A 20,210-nucleotide genomic window follows, 5' to 3' on the forward strand; every position below is an offset into this window, starting at 1 on the left:
CTATGGGAGGAAACCAGAGAACCCGGGGGTGAAACAAACCCACGCAGATCAGGGGGGAGGGAACGTACAAACTCCACACGTCACACCCGAGCCGGGAGTCGAACACAGAACCCTCGCTGGCATGAGGTACGTGTGTCGCCGCTGCTGTGCTGCCGCTGCCTGTAGCATCACGGCGTGCCACCCGCCGTTTGTCGCAGGCTCTTCGTCTACTCGCTCAACCACACATTGCCGGGGAGCAAGGCGCTGCGACTGGAGTGGCTGATGCCGGTCGACGGCTCCTTCTCGCTCTCCGCTGGTGAGGTTTTGGCTTGGTCTACCCGCCGTCGCTTCTACTCGCAAAGCGCCAGTGACCGCGCTTCTTAAGCATCCGCGCAGACGATGTGCTGCGTGTAAAGATGCGCATGCGAGCGAATGTTCTGTTTGGTGGTGGCGCTGTGCGTGCGTGTCTTGTGTATTGTGTCCGTGCACTGGGGAGCAGCGGTGCAGCGGTTAGCACGCTGCGCTATGAACCCGCTTACAGCCAGAGTTCAATTCCCGCTCGCGGGCATTGCCAGAGACGGCTATCTCAACCGGTACTGGGACTCTCCGGAGTCGACTCCACCACATATGAGTAACTGGTGCAGTGTCTAAACAGCAGCACTGGGGAGACAAAGGCGGCCGGGCATGGTGCTGGCCACCCACCCCATCGTGTGCCGTGCCGGCCTTCGTAGGTGTTACTCGCTAACAGCAATTGGCCCAACAGTCTGTTAAAGGCTACACGGGGGGGGGGGGGGAGGGTATTTGTCGCTGTACTGTCTGCGCAGGCGTGTGTAGATTAGATAGCAGCACAGGGAGCAGGGTGCCGGCCTAACTGTTCTGATTGTTGAGAGCTGTTGCCCACGTGACCCTCTGGTCAACTTGGTTGATTTCACATCCCGGTTTGGAGTTGACGTGTCACATCATCCATCTGGGGTCAATAAAAATCGGCACTACTCTTTGACGAGTTGGTTGTTCAACTAAGGGAACGTGGAATTTCCACCAATAGCTCAGAGGAGCACTGTCCCCGTATACGTTTTAAGGAGTAAGACGTGAACACCCTTTTAAATCCCCTTGTACACTTGGGATATTCCCACGCACTTCGCTACGGAGCTATTTTTTATTTTACCAGGTAAGGCCCACTGAGCTATATAGCTAATTTTCGGAAGCGACCTGGCCACAAATTATAGCTCAACGAAGCGGCTTATGTGGCAATGTATAGCAGCCAAATACTCTAAACGCGTGTTGATTCTAAATGTGGATGGAAAAACCGCAGGACACGGAGAAAAATCCATGCGACCACAGGAAGAGAGAGACATGCAAACTCCAAATATACATTTTGATTTAAAGCTCCAAATATACAGTCGTTAGGGTTGGGATTGAACCCACAACCTCCTGTATACCGGGCGAGGTAGTTAAAATCTCGCCACCATGGCTGCCCAACCCCCTTCATCCCACACTGACCAACGTGGTGAAGTATGGCCAATCACCCCTCTGTGACTGGTGTGTGGGGGAGGCCTTCATCATCCAGGAGTGGGTTGACAAAACGAGTGGTTAATTAATTGATTGATCGCTTATGATTACGATAGATGAAGAGATTTTCCCGATGGCTGAACACTGATGTTGTTTTCTTGCAGAAGAGACTGGACCAAGGACGAATAGAGGTACGTACGTATCAGCGGAACGTCATGACTGGAGTGTTTTAATTGAGATGAATGGAACACATATCGTGTGTTGCGAATCCCCTCCAACGAGATCCCAACTGAATGTGACCGTAATTGGCAGCAGGAAGGCACGCGCACCGTACATAGCCAACCGTGCTAATCGGAGGTGCACCACTGTGTCATAGGCAATTAAAACACAATTGTGCAAGGATTATAGCTGTTGCAGTTGTATGTGTGACAAGGCGGTGGGTATCGGTGGTGTAGCAGTTAGCGCTACGAACCCGGCAACCCTAGTTCGATTCCCGCTCACGGCCAACATCTGAACCGGTCCTGGGCCTCTTCTAGGTTTACTCAGCCTCAAATGAGTACTTGGTGTGATGTGTAACCATCGCCACTGGTGAGACAAATGCGGCTGGGTGTGGTGCCGGCCAGCCACTTCCTCGTGTGTCGTGCCGGCCTTATAAGTGCTTGCTAATAGCACTTGGCTCAACAGTCTGTTAAAGCTATACGGGGGATCTTTGACTTTGTGAGACGACCACTTTAGCCTCTGTGCTGTGAAGAAGGACCATCGCCTGAACCGTCGCACATTTTTTGAAGGCCACTGTTATGGGCTAATGTGTTTTTGTGTGTGTTACTTGTTACTCATGTGTTTGATTGGGTGTGATAGTCACTCTATAAATGCTTACTGTGTAAATGCGCACTGTATAAGTGATAGATATACATTGCGTGTATATACGTGTCGTAACGTGCTGTCTTGCGTGTGTGTGGGGGGCTGTGGTGAGCGCACTGAGCTCCAAAATCCGGTACCCCGAGTTCGATTCGCGCTCACAGCCAACACCAGTGTGACGATTATCTGAACCGGTCTTGAGCCTCCCCTAGGTCGAATCAACCTCAAATGAGTACCTGTTACGATGTGTAAACATCGCCACTCAGGAGACAAAGGTGGCCAGGCGTGGTGCTGGCCACCCAACCCCTCATTTGCCATGCCAGCCGTAATATGTGCTTGCTCACAGCACTGACCCCAATTCTTAAGGCTACACGGGGATCTTTGTGTGTACACGTGTCAGTACGTGTTTGCTATGTACGTTTGTATGTATGAGTTGTATGGGGGTATGTGTATAATCTAGGTGTGTACACGTGTAACCGCCTGTTTGCTATGTACATGTGTATGTATGAGTTTGTATAGGTGTGTGTATAATGGAGGTGTGGACACGTGTCACCGCCTGTTTGCTATGTGTGGCCACCATTGAGATGCTCCATCGCAAAGGCTGTTGAAAGTGAACTTGTAATTAAAAAAATACTTAAAACTTATCAATTGAAATGTACTTGTATAGCTTGATTAGTTTCACATTTCCACCAGGCCTGCTTTCTCATTACCAGCCACCACTGCTGCCGTGTGCTGTGATTCTCGGTTGTTTTGCAGCATTGTTATCCCCGTTCGTGAGTAGGATACTTTTATTTTTTTACAAACAGCCAGGCTGTGCGAACCTGTGAGGGTTATCTTCTTGAATGTGTGGGGTTTCTCTAGGCACTCCAGGTTTCTCTCGCATGAAAAAATGCTCATTAACAATGACTCCTGGGAAAACACGTGACAATAAATAGGCTCTTGTGATAGTAATAGATTTTTACCCTTTCAACTGGTACAAAAACTGACACCTTTATACAAGGAATCATGTTTGCAAACATGTTGAAAGGGTAAAAACCTATTACGATATTTTGCCACTGGTAAAGGAGATCTCATAGTGTTAATGCTTACCCCGAGCTCTCAATACTCTGATAGTGCTCTGTTTTTGAGTTGTACGTCTTTTGGCGTCATCTGGTCCAACACCAATGGAGACTAGGCTCTAAGAAAAGCTGTCTTGGGTGTGGACCAATCAACTTCAAGGACAGTGCATATCATTATCAGAGTTGTTTCTTTTTGTTTGCATTTTGACTGCTTGTGTTGTGGTTATTGCAATCATGATTCCTTGTATAAAGGTGTCAGTTTTTGTACCAGTTGAAAGGGTAAAAACCTATTACTATATTTTGCCACTGGTAAAGGAGATCTCATAGGCTCTTGTGAGTATTCCGCTCTCAGTAGGCGCTGTAGTTTCTGGCCTACAAGGCCTAGCAAGGAGCAAGGCCTAGCAAGGAGCAAGGCCTAGCAAGGGGCAAGGCCGAGCAAGGAGCAAGGCTTAACAAGGGGCAAGGCCTAGCAAGGAGCAAGACCTAGCAAGGGGCAAGGCCTAGCAAGGAGCAAGACCTAGCAAGGGGCAAGGCCTAGCAAGGAGCAAGGCTTAACAAGGGGCAAGGCCTAGCAAGGGGCAAGGCAGAGCAAGGAGCAAGGCCTAGCAAGGAGTGCCTGGGCAGGTATTTTTGACAGAGGTAACTTCTCTTGTGGCTGACGCTCGGTGTTATAGGCCCCGAGGCTTCTACTTGGCAAATGAGAATTAAAAAAACAAAGAGCTTTCATTGAGTCGGCTTTGCAGGGACTTGTCCCAGCAGTCGCTGGGTTCCCACGAAGAGAGGGTCCGGAGGGTCATGACAGGAACAACGGGAGTGTGTGCACAACGTGTGTGGTGACCCTTGTGATAAACGCTTGATACTCTTGAAAATGTATTCTTTCATCTTTAAGTTTCAATCATGTGTGAAGGTGTGGAATTGGTGTTGTTTTATGTTTTTAATACACATTTACATTTTCTGTATTTTAACCTGAGATGAGGCGAGGAATGGGGAGTGGTGGCACAGTGGTTCGCGCATGGCACGATGCAGCCAGCAACCTGATGTTGATTCCCATTCACGTCGAGTGAGTGATGTCTGTTCCGGTCTTGGCTCCCCTTCCGTCCACCAGCCCGCTCTGAACAGCACAGTGAAGCATGCTGGTCAAACATCTCCCGTAGCTGGTTAAACATCTCACATAGCTGGTCAAACATCTCCCATAGCTGGCACGGCATGGGGATGCCTTCATCCAGCGGTGGATTGACAAAGGCCTGTAAATTATAGGTGATTATTATTTAAACCTAGGTTTCCCTCGCAGTCAATACTTGTTCACAGCAGGCTCTTGCCTGCTCATAACTAGAGGTGGTCTGTCTATTGACACATTTCATAGCAGTTCATCTCATGTAGGACGGGGAACCTGCGACAAGGTGGGCCAGACACGGCCCACAACTTCACTTCATGCGGCCCACAACTCCATGAGGCCCCCCGCAGTGCAGCCGCTCGTACACGCGATATTTATTCGCCAATGCAAGCTTCGTCAAGCCCAAAGCGATTTCCCACTCGAATGAGCATTGAGGCATCCGTGCTTATCTCCTGGCAGAGTCAGTGGTGGAAGTTCCACGTCCCTACGGCGCTGGCAAGTCTCTCCGTAGGAAAACCACTGTTTAGCGGTACTCTCTGTATCGACCCTGGAGGGATGATGGGTTATGTCAAGCATGGTATCCTTGTGTCTAGCTTCAGAACTGCGACCCGCCCTTACCGTGGCGGTGAGAGGAGACCAGGTGCGGGAGTCGCGCGGGCGCTGTGTCTCTTGTGCATTTGGGTAGCGCAGAGGTCGTGTGGACGTGTGGTCACCCACCTATTGGGTAAAGCGGAGGACGTGTGGTCACCCACCTATTGGGTAGCGCAGAGGTCGTGTGGACGTGTGGTCGCCCACCTATTGGGTAAAGCGGAGGACGTGTGGTGGCCCACCTATTGGGTAGTGTGGAGGTCGTGTGGATATAGAGCAGATATGACTCCCACAAGATAATCTCTTTAACTAAACTTTCTAATTTTACCAGATAAGGCCCACTGAGCTATATAGCGCTTTTTCAGAAGCGACCTGGCCACAAATGATGGATCAACTAAGTGGCTTATCATCATGTGGAAATTTATAGCAGCCTAGTCATTGTTGTCGTTGTGGAGAATATAATAAAATAAACCAATATTGTTGCTTATTTTACCTTCGGGGCTTAGGTTAGTCGTACGTTCTGTTCTACCTGCATGGGACAATCGTGATATAATATCCTAGACAATCGTGATATCAGATTCTAGACAATCATGATGTCAATTCCTAGACAATCGTGATATTGAATCCTAGACAATCGTGATATTGAATCCGAGACAATCGTGATATCGGATCTTAAACAAATCGACCAGCGAGCTGCCAACCTTCCAATCGGAAGTTTGCGAGTTCACACCCTGGTTTGTCGTCGAATCATCATCCCTTGAAGGGTAAATAAAACCAGTACCACTTTGTGGGAAATTCAACAGCGGTGGGACTCATCCTCGCCATAGTAACGTGGAACTTCCACCAATGGCTCAGGGTTGCACGTTGAAGATGAGCGCCAATGCCGCGGTGCTCGCTCGGGCAGGGACTCGCTGTGACGGCCCAGTGAGGAGCGGGCTACCGAAATTAAAAACTAATTAAATTAACTATTTTTATCTTACCAGAAGAGGCCCACTAAACTGCTTAGTTCTTTTTCAGAAGCGAGCTGGCCACAAATGATAGCTCAACGAAGTGGCTTATCATCATCACATGGATATGTATAGCAGCCAAATACTCTAAACACGTGATGTTGATTCTAAATGTGGAGGGAAAAAACAGAGGACCCTGAGTAGAATACACACGACCACGGGGGGAAAGCACACAAACTCCAAATATTCAGCAGGTGTCAGGGTCAGGATCGAACCCTCGACTTCCTGTATACCAGGCAAGATAGTTAACATTTCCTAACCACCGTGACGATGATGTGAGAGAGAGACCGCAAACTCCAATACACAGCAGGCATCAGGGTGGAGATCGAATCCACGTCCTCCTGTATACCAGGCGAGGTCGTTAACATCTCCTAGCCACCTTGGTGCCTGTTGAGAGCCCGTTGAGGATGCGTCTCCCGCCCCTTGTTTGACCATGAACTTGTAACGAGATGGGGTGGAGCGCTGACCCAGTGGCTAACCTTTTCCAGTTCCGATGACGTACGTGTACGTCATGAGTTTTTTAAATTAAGTAACTATCGGTACTGAGACTCCAGTTGTGGTAAAGTGCGATGGTCGTGTCGCTACAGTTCGCTGCGGCGAGTAACAATGTCTTTAAAGACAACGGCGCTACTACGCCTCTAAATACAATTCACGCTGAGCCGCTTGCGTGTTCTGTGCTTCAGCGGTGAACGGGAGACCCACCGTGCAATTTGCAGACATCTTGGAACGGGAAGGGTTAACCCGCACCGCTGATGAGCACAGTTGGCTATGTATGGTGAGAAAGAAATTCCACACACGTACTGTACATACTGTCACGGCTCTCTCAGACGCTGGGCGTACGTGCGCGTGCTTGCGGAGCGTTAGTGTAGCGGTTAGCGCGCTACGCTACGAACCTGACCGCCCGAGTTCGATTCCCGTTCATGGCCAACACCAGTGCCGATTATCTGAACCGGTTCTGGGCCTCCCTTAGGTCGACTCTGCCTCAAATGATTACTTCGTGTGATATGTAAACATTTTCACTTGGGAGACAAAGTCAGCCGGGTGTTGTGCTAGCCACCCACTCCCATTGTGTGCCGTTCTGGCCTTCATGGGTGCTAATCGCTCACAGCACTTGCCCCAACAGTCTGTTAAGGCTATACGGGGGATCTTTGTCTTGTCTTTGTAGCGAACACGATGAAGGTGTCTTGCAGCAGTGGAGGGGAGGAGCTCGTACTAGAGATGCCTGCGAACCTCGACACGGAGACCTTCTTAACTGAGACGGTGAAAGCCATCGCAGGTCAGTGACTCGCACATTTTCACAGATGTCTAGTCGGGGCATGGGGTCAGAAAATTACAACAACAAAGGAGACAAAAACTGATAGGAATGCAAAGTATAGGAAAGGTAAGCAAATCACAAAAAATAAATACGAAGTACAAATTCAACAAGGACCTTTGTCCGCGTCTGTGCATGTCTCTACGTGCGCACGCACATCCGTACGTGCGTACGCACGCCTGTACACGTGCGCATATCTGTACGCTTGTGCATGGGAACCGCGTGCGTGCGTGCGTCTGTCCGCAGTCCGCAAACAGGACAGCTGTGCTTCTCCCGTCGACGGCTTCCTCTGGGCGGCACCGTACCGCCAAAAAATGGCGTGCGGCGCGGTGGCCGAGGCCGATCTGCTCGGCCTGGGCTGCCCCCCCCCTCCTCCTCCCGCACCCTCACGTGCCGCCTCGTCCGCTGCGGCGCCCCTCATCATCGCGGACAACCTCATGGACCTCGAATCGCTGGAGTCGGTGTGGTCTGCCCGGCGGGACGCCACGGCGTCAGCGTCGAGGTCGTGGGGCCAGGAAGCCGACCTGCTGGGCTTGGGGAACACCCCGGCGGAGCCCCATGCAGGTTCGTCCGCTCGCGGCTTTGTCGTCGTCGTCGTCGCCGGCTGCTACTGCTGCTGCCGTTACTGCTGCTGCTGCTGCCGTTACTGCTGCTGCTGCCGTTACTGCTACTGCTGCTGCCGTTACTGCTGCTGCTGCTGCCGTTACTGCTGCTGCCGGTTTTGCGCGCACGGCACGCTGGGGGAATTGCAGGGTGGGACGTGGTAAGCGACGTGGGTGAACGCAAAGCGGCGCGGCTGGGAACGCGAACACGCGACTGCGCACGATTCGAGGGCACACCGGCCATGCGGCTTTGATGGCAGCATTGGATCAAGAGAGCCTCCAATGCTTATGAGACACTGAATGTTGAACCAATGCTGCTGAAATTATTGTACTCTCAGAGGGCCGTGTGACTGATGGGTTGTGTGACTGATGGGTTGTGTGGCTGATGGGATATGTGAAAATCCTGTTATATTTGTACATTCAGGGACATATGTTGGAAGGAGGTGAATTGTCTACTCATTGATTTTGTCACGTTCTCCGTATCAATTGATTTTTTTGATTACCTATGGAGATCGTAGACTAATGGAGGTAGATGGAGACCACCTACTCCCTTCCTGCAGTCAGGGCATCTCGTTAACATTTTGGCTAGCGGCGTATTGCCACACATGTGTGGAAATAGACCGCGGTAGGAGAGCTCTGTTGATGTGATCAGGAGGAAGAGGGCGTGAAGGTTGTGGTGGGTGAGACACGTGTGCGGGGTGGAGGGCGGGGCAGCTTATCGAGACCTCAAGGAAGAGAAGACCTAAAGCCAGACGGTGGCGGTGGCGGTGGTGGTGGTGGTGAGACTGTCGGAGCAGGTCCTGGAGATCAGATACCCACTGCAACTGCTGAAGGTTTTAGCGGCATAAGGGGGCGATGGTGAGGTGCAGCTTCATCAGACGTGGGCCGCAATGACCGCGTGACCTTCGTCTTAATTGCAGGTGTTTGCTTCTCCTGCGGAAAGACTGCCCTCCCCGCTGGCACAGTAATGTGGAATTTACAGCACTGGCTCAGGGCTACCAGCAGAGTGTCGCCCCCCCATCCTCGTTTGAACGAGGAAGTACAGTCCGTCCTATAACGCGTAGTTTTCATAACGCGAATTGGATGTAACGAGTTGAATCTATTAGGGAACACTTTTTTTTTATCACGCCGATGGGAATTGGATGTAACGCGATTTTAGTGAATGGAACTACGTTGCGCGAGTAGCAATAAGCAGTCCTACGGCTGCCTCGGCATGGCATCGCACAAGGTGGGATACTGCTGGATGCTTCTAGATGCTCCGCACGTGCCTCAGTCTTTGTTCATCCTGCGTACGCGTTATGGTGGACCGTGCTTTACCCCTATATTATATATTATTTATTATAACGCGATTTTTCCATCACGCGCTGTTCTTCAGGAACGCTACAACTCCCGCGTTACAGCAGAACGGACTGTACGTTTTCCAAGGCCATGACTCGCGATGTCACGGGAAACCTGGTCGATGGTCAAACGGGCGGCTTGACCACGAGTCTCTGGACCTTACACCGCGCGTGCACGCCTTTTTTGTCAATCCACTACCGGATGAGGACCCTCCGCCCGCACCATGCGAGTCACGCGGGGGGTTGTGGGAACGAACCTCGCCGCGCCGTCCGGTGCCTTCCGGTCGGTGAGTTGTTCCACCCCGGAGACCTTGGTCGTGTCCAGTCGCCAGGGGGGTGGGCCCGGGGGGGGGGGGCCACGCGCGAAGGCTGCTGCCACCTTTGCACTCCGGTGCGGGTTGGTGAAGCCGTGGAGCCGAGATGTGTGCAGCGTAGGAGTGCAGTTTATGACAACGTCGGGTTTTGCGGCACTGCCACCCCGTTGCCCACGCTGTAACCCCACAAGCCGGTGGCAACATCCCTGTTTGCGCACGGCGGTCACCCGTCCAAGCACTGTCCAGGTCCAGCCCTGCTTAGCTCACGAGGCCGGAGAGTCCGCCCAAGATTTAGTCATGGGCAGGAGTCGGCGACCTGTGGCTCTGGGGCTGCGTGCAGCTCTTTAAGGACTGCTTTGTGAGATGGTATTTATTAAGGACTCACCGTCTCGTATTTTCACGTGCATTGCAGCTCTTGAAATTTTCAGGGTTTTTTTTTTAACCAAATTCGAAAAAAATAAATGTCCCTTCTTGTTATTTTGGTTTCCGACCCCTGGTCAAGGCCCAGGAGTCTGTTTAGCACTTCTGAATATTTGCGTATGTCCAGCGAGTGCGCAATCTGCATTTCCTTAAGCCTGCCAGTCTCCAGCTTGTTCAGTAGGTGGCAGCATAGCAAGAGGGTTCCTCGTAAGTCTGTGCAGACCATCAGCATTTACCTCCTATAAAAAAATACTAAACTAAGAGTTATCCAGTATCTCGTTTTCAGAAGCGACCTAGCCACAAGTGATAGCTCAACGAAGGGGTTTATCACGGGGGAACTTCTAGCAGCCAATCACTCGAAACATGTTGACAAAGGGAATGGACAAACATCCACGGGGCGAACATGTAAACTCGAAATATACAGCAGGCGCCAGGGTCAGGATCGAACCAACACGAACTCCTGTATACCAGGCGAGGGAGTTGACATCTCCTAGCCACCGTGGCGCCCCTGGTCTTGCCCTGGCATGGGTTGTGGCTTCCTGCGCGGTGCAGATTCCTCCTGCCGGCTCAACGTGCCCAGGGTGGAAACAGGCGGAACCTCGCAATGCAGCCACCCTCTCGATACACAATGGTCTGGACGCTCTCACCGGGGCTTTTATTACAAAATAATGAACTCTGCTGCTATTTTATTTGAAAGTTACGCTTTAAAATAATAACAACAACGTCTAATTTCATAGTTCCTTTGTCAGTCCTCTGCTGGATGACGGCCTACCGACGTCGCCGCGGTCGTGGTGGGGGGTTGTTTGACCATACTTCACCGTAACCACGGTTGGTGCGGGTTTGGTGAAGGTGGGTGGGAGCATCAGATACGGGAGCCATAGAGATGCAGTGCAACGGCTGATTCGGCTTGCGCCGCCCGCAACGTAGCCCTACCGCAATCCTACGGCGACCCCTTGCACGGCGCTCACCACCACCAACCCAGCACTAGGGCTGGGGTCTCAGTCCCGCTCACCACCACCAACCCAGCACTGGGGCCGGGGTTTCAGCCCCGCTCACCACCACCAACCCAGCACTGGGGCTGGGGGATCAGCCCCGCTCACCACCACCAACCCAGCACTGGGGCTGGGGTCTCAACCCCGCTCACCACCACCAACCCAGCACTAGGGCTGGGGTCTCAGCCCCGCTCACCACCACCAACCCAGCACTGGGGCCGGGGTTTCAGCCCCGCTCACCACCACCAACCCAGCACTGAGGCCGAGGTTTTAGGGCGGCGGCGTTGCGGGAGATCCAGCGATGGGCGGAACTCTCGCGACGTTGCCACGCAGCAAATTCAAAGACGTCGCCCGCGCACCTCTCTGGGACCCGCTGTGGCGGACTCCCGTGACCTATCCCGCGCCGCCCGTGTATGTACACACGGCTTTGTTATTTGAGTAGCTTACTGAATCGTTGGGTCAATTATCCCAAATGTCAATCGTGTGTTGAAGGGGAGGCAGGGGGGGTGAGAGCGCGCTTTAATTCTCCACTAGAAACTCCTGTTTGCCTGCCCCGAGCGGTGGCGGTCTGCACCTGGCTGGGCGTGTTTTTACTCGGCTCCATTGGTGGTGAAGGTGACACTAAACGTTGCCGCTGCTGCTACACTGGTAACGCTCAGCCCTGCCCGGATGGTACGATACAGCACACACTCACTTACACACTCACTTACTAACACACTCACTAACGCATTCACTCACTAACACACTCACGCACTCACTCACCCACTCACACACTCACTCACGCACACACTGATGCACGCACTCACTCACTCACTCACGCACACACACACGCACGCACTCACTCATGCACGCACTCACGCAAACACTCACGCAAACACTCACGCACGCACGCACTCACGCACGCACTCACGCATGCACTCACTCACTCGCGCACTTACTCACGCGCGCACTCATTCCCGCACGCACTCACTCACGTATTTACTCACTCACGCACTCACACACTCAGGCACTCACTCAAGCACACACTCATTCACGCACACGCTCACTCACGCACGAACGCACGCACGAACGCACGAACGCACGAACGCGGCGATGTCCATGGCACACTCGGGGGCAGGCCGCTCTGTGAGGATGCAGTGAAGTGCCGGTGAGATGGGACACGGCGTCACCTCCCCCTCTCCCCACGCTTGTAGTGAGAATGTCCCCGATGGGTGGTGGTGGCGAATTGAAGGCCGTGGCGCTTGTGGGGTCGGCCCCAGGTCTACCGGCCCTGCGCGCGGTCTGTCGCTGTGCGCTCTCCCACCACGTTGGCTGTAAACTGCGCTGGTAAGCTGTGTTGGTGAGTGGTGTTGGTGAGCTGTGTTGGTTCGCCGTGTTGGTATGCCGTGTTGGTGAGCCGTGTTTTTCACGTTGGTGTCCGTTGTGTGGAGTGCTGCACTCTGTGTTTTGGGTTTTTTGAGTATTTATTTATTCTGCATGTCCTACCCAGGAAAGCCTCACTGAGTCTCAATAATTTTTGAGGACGTGGGTTCCTGCCTAGTTTTCACAGTGATTGGTGATGTTGCTACTGCTGTAGCTGTTGTGTGTGTGTGATGCCAATTGTCAAGATTGGCCTCTGTGGAGGAGGCTCGTGAAGAACACTAGTGGGCAGTTTGAGGCAGTCGCCCTCCAACAACAACGGAGGGCAGAGGAGCGACGCTCACAACAACGATCGGAGCGCCGGGTGGATAAAACAGTTCGGGGCACAGGTGGTGCATTTACCCATCATCTCAGTAAGTCGACCCATGGCACCTGGGTGTGTCCCGTGATCTCCTGCCAGTGGGCGTTCGACACTTCACGTAGCCTTAAAGTGCAGCTAGCCTGGCACAAGCGCCATAGCGACGTCACCGCCACTTAGCGGCGAATGACGGTTGTTGTTGTTGTTGTGATCCCGATTGAGTAATTTCGAGCTCTATTTTAATAGCATTGGGATGTTTGTCTAACACCGGTTACATTGTTTTATTTTAGCTTTGGGAGGAAACTGGATAAAGGCGCCCGAGTTGGGAATCCGAACCCAGGTCCTTCTTGCTCGCGAGGCACAAACGTTACCTCTGTGCCGATTCACCCTCCCACCGAGTTTGAGACCAGATATGAGTGAAATGTTTTAATGGAGTAAAATGGGGGTACGCATTTGCTAGAACCGAGAGGCCAGAGCCTTGCATTGTAACTGCAACGTTACTTTGTCGGATAGTGGCGGCCACGCAATGTCCCCGGTACTACAGCACTGGAAGCAGCGAGGGTTGGTGGTCAACGCACAAATGTTGTAAACCAACTCCCTTCCCGCGAGTGTTGCAGAGGTGGGACAAAGTCATTGTTATGCAAGTCCAAGTCGAGTCTGAAGTCATCAAATTCATGACTCGAGTCTGACTCGAGTCCAAGTCACATGACTCGAGTCCACACCTCTGGAGTGTTGTATGCTGAACTTCTTCCACACCGCACGTCGCCAAACGTGCTCGTCGGAGGTGCGAGGAATGGATTAAAATGTGTGCTGAGGAGCCCGTGCCCTGGCTCGCCAGAAGACGTTACAGCAAATGTAGACTTCAACTGTTACGTCTGTATGGGATAGAGTGTTGCCCCCTTGCACAAGTGAAGTTTTTTTTCGCCCCAGTCGTGGTTTGTTTGCACATGTCAACCGATGGCATCTTAATATGGAGAGGGCTGCACAGCATGGAGGGGGGAAGGGAATTTGACACCGGTTGATATCGTGGCTGCCTTCCCGCTGAGCTGCGATTCCTCCTCGCGTCTCTTGAGTCGAGCGCGAGCTGATACTCTGCGGTGTCGCGTTATGAGTCGACATTATTACGATTGTAAGTATACACATTGAATGTATTTCTTTTGAACACCGTACACGAAGGTTTAGTCTGACACACACCCGGGGAAAGTTTCTCAGTGGGGGGGAACGTTACACAAATGTTGTTATCGTCATCTTTCTAAAGCGCGTTATTTTTATTTTACTTGGAACGCTCAGCGCCGTGGATCAGAGCATGACCTGACCGACGCCCCCCCCTCCCATCACTCACGGGCCCCGGACGTCATGTGATCGCGCCTGGGAAACATTGCCCTCGCGTGCTGTTACTCGTTACACGGTGTATGCGATTAATCACGTGGGAGAGCTCGAAACGTCCCGTACGTGGCTTATTGGGGAACGCACGTTGCCGAGCGTCTGCCGGGCCGTTCGTCCAAACACCAACCCGGTTCCCTGCAGTGGAGCAGCACGACTCATCTCAATCTGTACAACAACCCTGAGACAGTTGTGGACATTCCACATTGCTGTGGTGTAAGGGGCCAGTCGAGAACATAGGAGCATCACCATTGACTTTTTCACAGGAGCGGCATTAATGCTAACGGGCATTGAGCGATGATCGTTTGAACTCGCCTGTGGCCAGGATGTAAAGCGCGACCTCTGGGGTTCAAGCGCTTTGTCCTCAGCGCTGCCTGGCCTAAATGAGGGCTCACTCATGGCTACTGTTGGTCAGTGATATTTTGGCGAAATCTTAAGTCGTCGATTGTCTTTGCTGTGCTTGTCCCAGCCTTGTACGCGTTCTGGGCACGCGTTGTGTGGTGTTGCCATCTCGTTGCTGTATGCATGTATGTTGAACTTTTTTCGCACCATACGTATATGTACGTATGTTTAACTTCTTTCGCACTATATGCAGCTGTATGGTCTAATGCGGAGCGCACTGCGCTACGAACTCAGATAGCCGAGTTGATTCCCACTCAGACAACACCAGTGACGATTATTTGAACTGGTGCTGGGCCTCTCCTAGGTCGACTCGGCCTCTAATTAGTACCTGGTGCAGTGTGTAAACATCACTCGTTGAGCCCTGAGAGCCGCACGAGTCCCATGGCTCTTCTTCAGCACGGGGTGACGGTTGCTCTGTGTCTGAGCGATTTGCGGATGTTTCAAATGTGGGCCACGACGCCGGCGCACAGCGGTACCACTCTTGGTGAATGGCGTCAGGGGATCTTTAGGCATGCCACGGTGGCTTGGAGATCTTAACTACCTCGCCTGGTGTACAGGACGTCGTGGGTTCAATTCCCACCCTGACGCCTGCTGTATATTTGGAGTTGGCATGTTCTCTCTCCCTGTGGTTGTGTGGATTTTTCTCCGGGTCCTCGGATTTTTCCTTCCACATTATTTGTCTGCTATAAATTTCCACATGATGATAAGACATTTCGTTGAGCTATAATTTGTGGCCAGGTCGCTTCTGAAAAAGAGCTACACAGCTCAGTGGGGCCTTACCTGGTAAAATTAACAATAGTTTAATTTAGTTTGAATAGTTCAATAGCGCAGGCTGTGCCCACTGTAGGCCGCTATGTGCGGGTGGCACGGCCTGCTATGCGACACTGCTTGCAATGTGACAGCTCGGTTGCTGCAGCTTGCCAGGGTTTGTTCTGATGGATTTATGCCAAGATCAAGCCTTGTAGCTTGAAGGTCACCCCACTGCATGCTACACGCAACACCTGATGACTGGAGGTCACGGAAGGCATATGAATGGGCCTTGCTTTGGTGGAAATTCCACATTATCACGATAGGCGGTCATTCTCTGTGTAGTGAGTTCAACTGAGTCGCAGACGTACTGTTTGGAGGCAACACATTTATTAATACCAACACACGGGGGTACTACCCCTTAACCAGATAACAACCTATGGTGGTGGCCACCAGGCTAACTACACTAATTACACCATAACGAGCTACAACGGACCAGACCACAGCTCGGGTCCAGGTCCACGTCTTGGAGACTCTGTAGGACGTAGAACGTAGATTCTTCGGGATGAACAACAGCAGCCGGTCCCTTTCGGAGACCCGGCTTATATCCTCTGTGGCGTGGCTGGCTCTGCCCCTAGCCACGACCTGGGGGGCCCTGTGTAGACTTTACCGGTCACGTGTCCTTCGGGGTCAACCAGAGTACCATGGCCCTTAGTAACCCCATTCCCTTGGCCGGCACCCTGACACCCCATCCTGTAAGAGTCGGCACTGCACGCAGAGCGTGGTGCCATCCAGCACTCTCAGTCGGCGCTCACCAAGCCCCTCTAGGGCCGGTACTGCACCCACATGTGAGTGGTGCCCGCGATGTCGCTACATCGCACGCCCCGTGCCTCTCTAGGGCCGGCATTACACAGCGACATCCGCGATGTCACTACATCTGCATGGGGGGATGACCACTGTCGACTTTCCACCAAGTGGTACGAATTTTATTGTACCTGGATGAATGATGGGCTGAGTCTTTGAGATGGCCAGTCAAGGATGCTCAACAACTGCACCGCCTGGATGGTGGGTGTATATCTCGGTATCGTTGATTTGGGTGTACGTACGTATGTTGAACTTCTTTTGCACCATACGTAGCCAACCGTGATAATCGGAGGTTCAGGGAAAGGACAACAAACTAAACACAAAGAGAAATTCTAAAGAAATTCGTTTTCAATCTATATGATTTAAAAATTCACAGCTCCAGTGGCGTCCCAATATCGGAAGGAAGTGCGTTTCAGATGGCCGCAGAAGCGCATCTGAAAGTGCACGATGCGGTGAATGTCTTTGTTTGATGGCTAGCCAAAAGCCGCTGCTGTGACGATGACCGGAGTTCGCGTGATGATGGTTTATACTCCTTGACGAGAACAGCAAGGTATTGTGGATCATTTGTGGCGAACAGTTTGTTCATAATGAGTGAATGTCGGCTCCTGTCTGTCTGTTATTGATACCAACATAAGTTCCTTATAACCCTTGTACATATGTAGTAACATAGGACGTCACTGCTGTGTCGGCCCGTACGAGGGCTAGGGGCCCCAAGGGGGAAACTGGGGGGTCACGTGGTGGAGGACCCGGACCTTCCCTGAGGGTTGGGAAGGGAGGCGTGGCCTTGGCAGAGCCGGCCACCCCGGAGCGGTTATAAGCGGAGTGTGAACGCAAGCGGGGCTGTTCAACCCCGACGTGAAGATGACATCAGTGACCAGGCAGCCCGTTGCCTGCCTTGGTCACGCTGTATAGTGTCCCAGAGTGTTAGTGAGTTGAGGAAGGTGGTCACCACCTTATGTACAGTGTTATAATATTTACTGTTCTAATAAATAGTGTTGCCTCCAAGCTGTGTTTGTGCACCTAATTCGACTCCACTACACATATGAGTGTGTATTGAACTCGGGGCGGTGCGGTGGCGAGATGTTAACTCCCTCACCTGGTATACAAGAGGTCGTGGGTTCGATCCCGATCCTGACGCCTGCTGCTGTATATTTGGAGTTTGCATGTTCTCCCCATGGCCGCATGGATTTTTTTCCAGGTCCTCCGGTTTCTTCCTCCACATTTAGAAGCAACATCACGCATTTAGAGTATTTGGCTGCTATTTTTGTCCACGTGATAAGCCACTTTGTTTCTGAAAAAGAGCTACGTAGCTCAGTGGGCCTTACCTGGTAAAATACGTAGCCAACCGTGCTAATTGGACGTGCGGGGGTGGGGGGGACAACCCTTGACCCTGTGGGTGCAGTAAAACCCCTTTTTGCCAAACCCAGGTTGAAAACGAGCACACCCATTCTTCGAAAAGGTCGTTCCACGTGGCTAATGATTAAACTCTTGAAAATGTCTGTCCGCTCTTTTTCACTCTCAAGCAACTTCTTAACCCAGAGGCTGTCTGGGCGGCACGCGTTATAAGAAACACTTCGAGTTTTCATCAGTGAAAACATTTCACCTGGGAAAACCCGCCTAAGAGGGGACATCTTGTTTGCAAGGGTGTCCAGGGTGTCGATTGGCACACAGCTAACACGTGGTGAAGTGTGTACACACATGTATTCAGTCATTCACATTCACAACAAGACAAAGATCCCCCGTATAGCCTTAACAAACTGTTCTGGCAAGCGCTGTTAGCGAGCACCTATTAAGGCCGGCACGGTACATGAGGTGGTGGGTGGCCAGCACCACACCCGGCCGCCTTTGTCTCTTCAGTGGTGATGTTTTCCACACTGCACCGGGTACTCATTTTGAGGCTGAGTCAACCTAGTGGAGGCCCAGTACCGGTTCAAACAATCATCGCGGGTGTTGGTAGCCGTGGGCAGGAATCGAGCACAGTGCGCTAACCGCAGTGCCAACGCTCCCCATTATTAAAATACAGTGAGTCCTCGCTTAACGCGTGGCGTTCACACAATGCTATTCGCCCATTTGGGAACAGTTTTCGCACAACGCGGAAATGAGCCCGTTGTTACAGCGGTTTCTGAGCAGTCAACAACGATCCACTTTAGCTGCGCACGCGGCTGAGGGTTACAGTACCGGGAACGTGGCGGCATACCCTCAAATTATTTGTCCCGCCGGCATATTGCGTGTGCGTACATCGTAACTCGGCAAACTTTATCGTCACGATTTTTATGCGAAGATGTTCGTTTCGATGAACGCGGCACTGTTCAGGAGCACATTTACTCCCGCGTGAAACGAGTACTTGCTGTACACACACCCATTCACACCTGAGATCAGCACGGTTGGCTAAATACGGTGCGAAAGAAGTTCTACATATATACACACAACAACCACCGTTCCCCACTCGGTGCCAGTGACACCAGGCGCAGTGAGATGTTAATGACCTTGCCTGGTATACAGGAGGTCGTGGGTTCGACCTTCATGCCTGTATATTTGGAGTTTCCAAGTTCTCCCCGTGGTCCACATTTAGAATCATCATCCGTTTCGTTGTTATACATTCCCACATGGTGGGCCACTTTATTGAGCTGTAATTTGTGACCAGGTCACTTCTAAAAAAGAGCTATATAGCTCAGTGGGCCTTTCCTGGTAAAATAAAAATAGTTTAGTTTAGTTCCGTGTGAAATGTTGGAGCTTTGCTGGCAGGAGGTCATGGGACAGACCCATGTGTTATTGGTTGACTGACTGAGATGACTGGCAGACATACATAGATACAAACATACATACTAACAACATACATACATATACACAACAACAGTCGCCATTCGCTACTAATTGGCGGCAATGTCACGACGGTACTTGTACCAGGCTAGATGCACTTTGAGGCTATGTGAAGTGTCAAAGGCTGGCTGGCACCCAGGTGCCATCGCTTGACTGACTGAGATGACTGGGAGATGCCCCAGCTCTGCCCCCAACAGTAGCAACTATAGAAACAAAGATGGAGATCCTCCTTGTAACCTTCACAGACTGTTGGGGCTAGTACTGTTAGCGAGCACCTGTGAAGGCCGGCACGGCATGCGAGGGGGTGGGTGGCCAACACCACGTCCACCTGCGTTGGTTTCCCTAGCGGTGATGTTTACACACTGCACCAGGTACTCATTTGAGGCTGAGTCGACCTAGGGGAGGCCCAGCACCAGTTCAAATAATCGTCACTGGTGTTGTCTGTGAGTGGGAATCAAACTCGGCTATCCGAGTTCGTGGCGAAGTGCGCTAACCACAACAATAACGCTCCCCATTATGATCACATACATATAGGCACACACACATATATACGTACAAAGACATATAGAGGCTTCCCTCCATTTACAAAGGGGATGTGGTTCTCCAAACAACACGCATTACACGATATTTTGTAAATCTGAACCGCTTTTCCCATTAATTTAACACTAAAGATTGGGGATGTGTTTCGGACATTCCAACTTTACTCTTAACCTGATTGATGATACACCTATATCACTTTTCACAATACAAAAATAGCAACAAAGAACATGGACATTAAAACGATTGAATAATAATGATTAAATATTTTTTAATGAAACTTATTACAGAACTCGCAAAGAGACCTGCTGCACTTTGGGATGACTGGCAGGGCGTAGTGGGGGGCGTTACCGCTGCCACTGCAGGGACACCGTGACGCTGACGCCGATGAATGACGACGCAGCCTCCCGGGTGGCTTCTCGTTTGACCACGTCACGGCGCGTGGCCGTCGTGAACTTTAGCTCAGGCGGAAATTCGATTCCACAGTTTGTCAATTGCGAGAGCGCGAAATTTCGTCGACCGAACGGTCGTAAATCGAGGGGTACCTACGCTCACATACACACGTAGAAAAACACCAAATGGCGCGTAAAGATTTTTTGTTATCTACGACTTGTACATCGTGGCGCGGGTTGATAATGGCCGTGTCAGCT

The 20,210-nt window shown here is 51.7% G+C and overlaps 1 protein-coding gene across 2 annotated transcripts in view; it reads left to right on the top strand.

Moving 5' to 3' along the window:
• Window positions 1–20,210, top strand: part of LOC133354831 (inositol polyphosphate 5-phosphatase OCRL-like) — a 58,876-nt gene that overhangs the window by 826 nt on the left and 37,840 nt on the right. The window contains exons 2-5 of one of the 2 annotated variants that reach the window (XM_061571983.1): window positions 198–295; window positions 1,653–1,679; window positions 7,279–7,389; window positions 7,672–7,989. In XM_061571983.1, coding sequence (XP_061427967.1) covers window positions 198–295; window positions 1,653–1,679; window positions 7,279–7,389; window positions 7,672–7,989 — 554 coding nt within the window. Of the gene's footprint in view, window positions 1–197; window positions 296–1,652; window positions 1,680–7,278; window positions 7,390–7,671; window positions 7,990–11,610; window positions 11,763–20,210 lie in introns of those variants that run through there. The other variant, XM_061571990.1, reaches the window with a different exon arrangement.

This window comes from Lethenteron reissneri, chromosome 6 (genome assembly GCF_015708825.2).
Source record: "Lethenteron reissneri isolate LAM-NWPU_2019-01 chromosome 6, ASM1570882v1, whole genome shotgun sequence".
NCBI lineage: Eukaryota > Metazoa > Chordata > Hyperoartia > Petromyzontiformes > Petromyzontidae > Lethenteron > Lethenteron reissneri.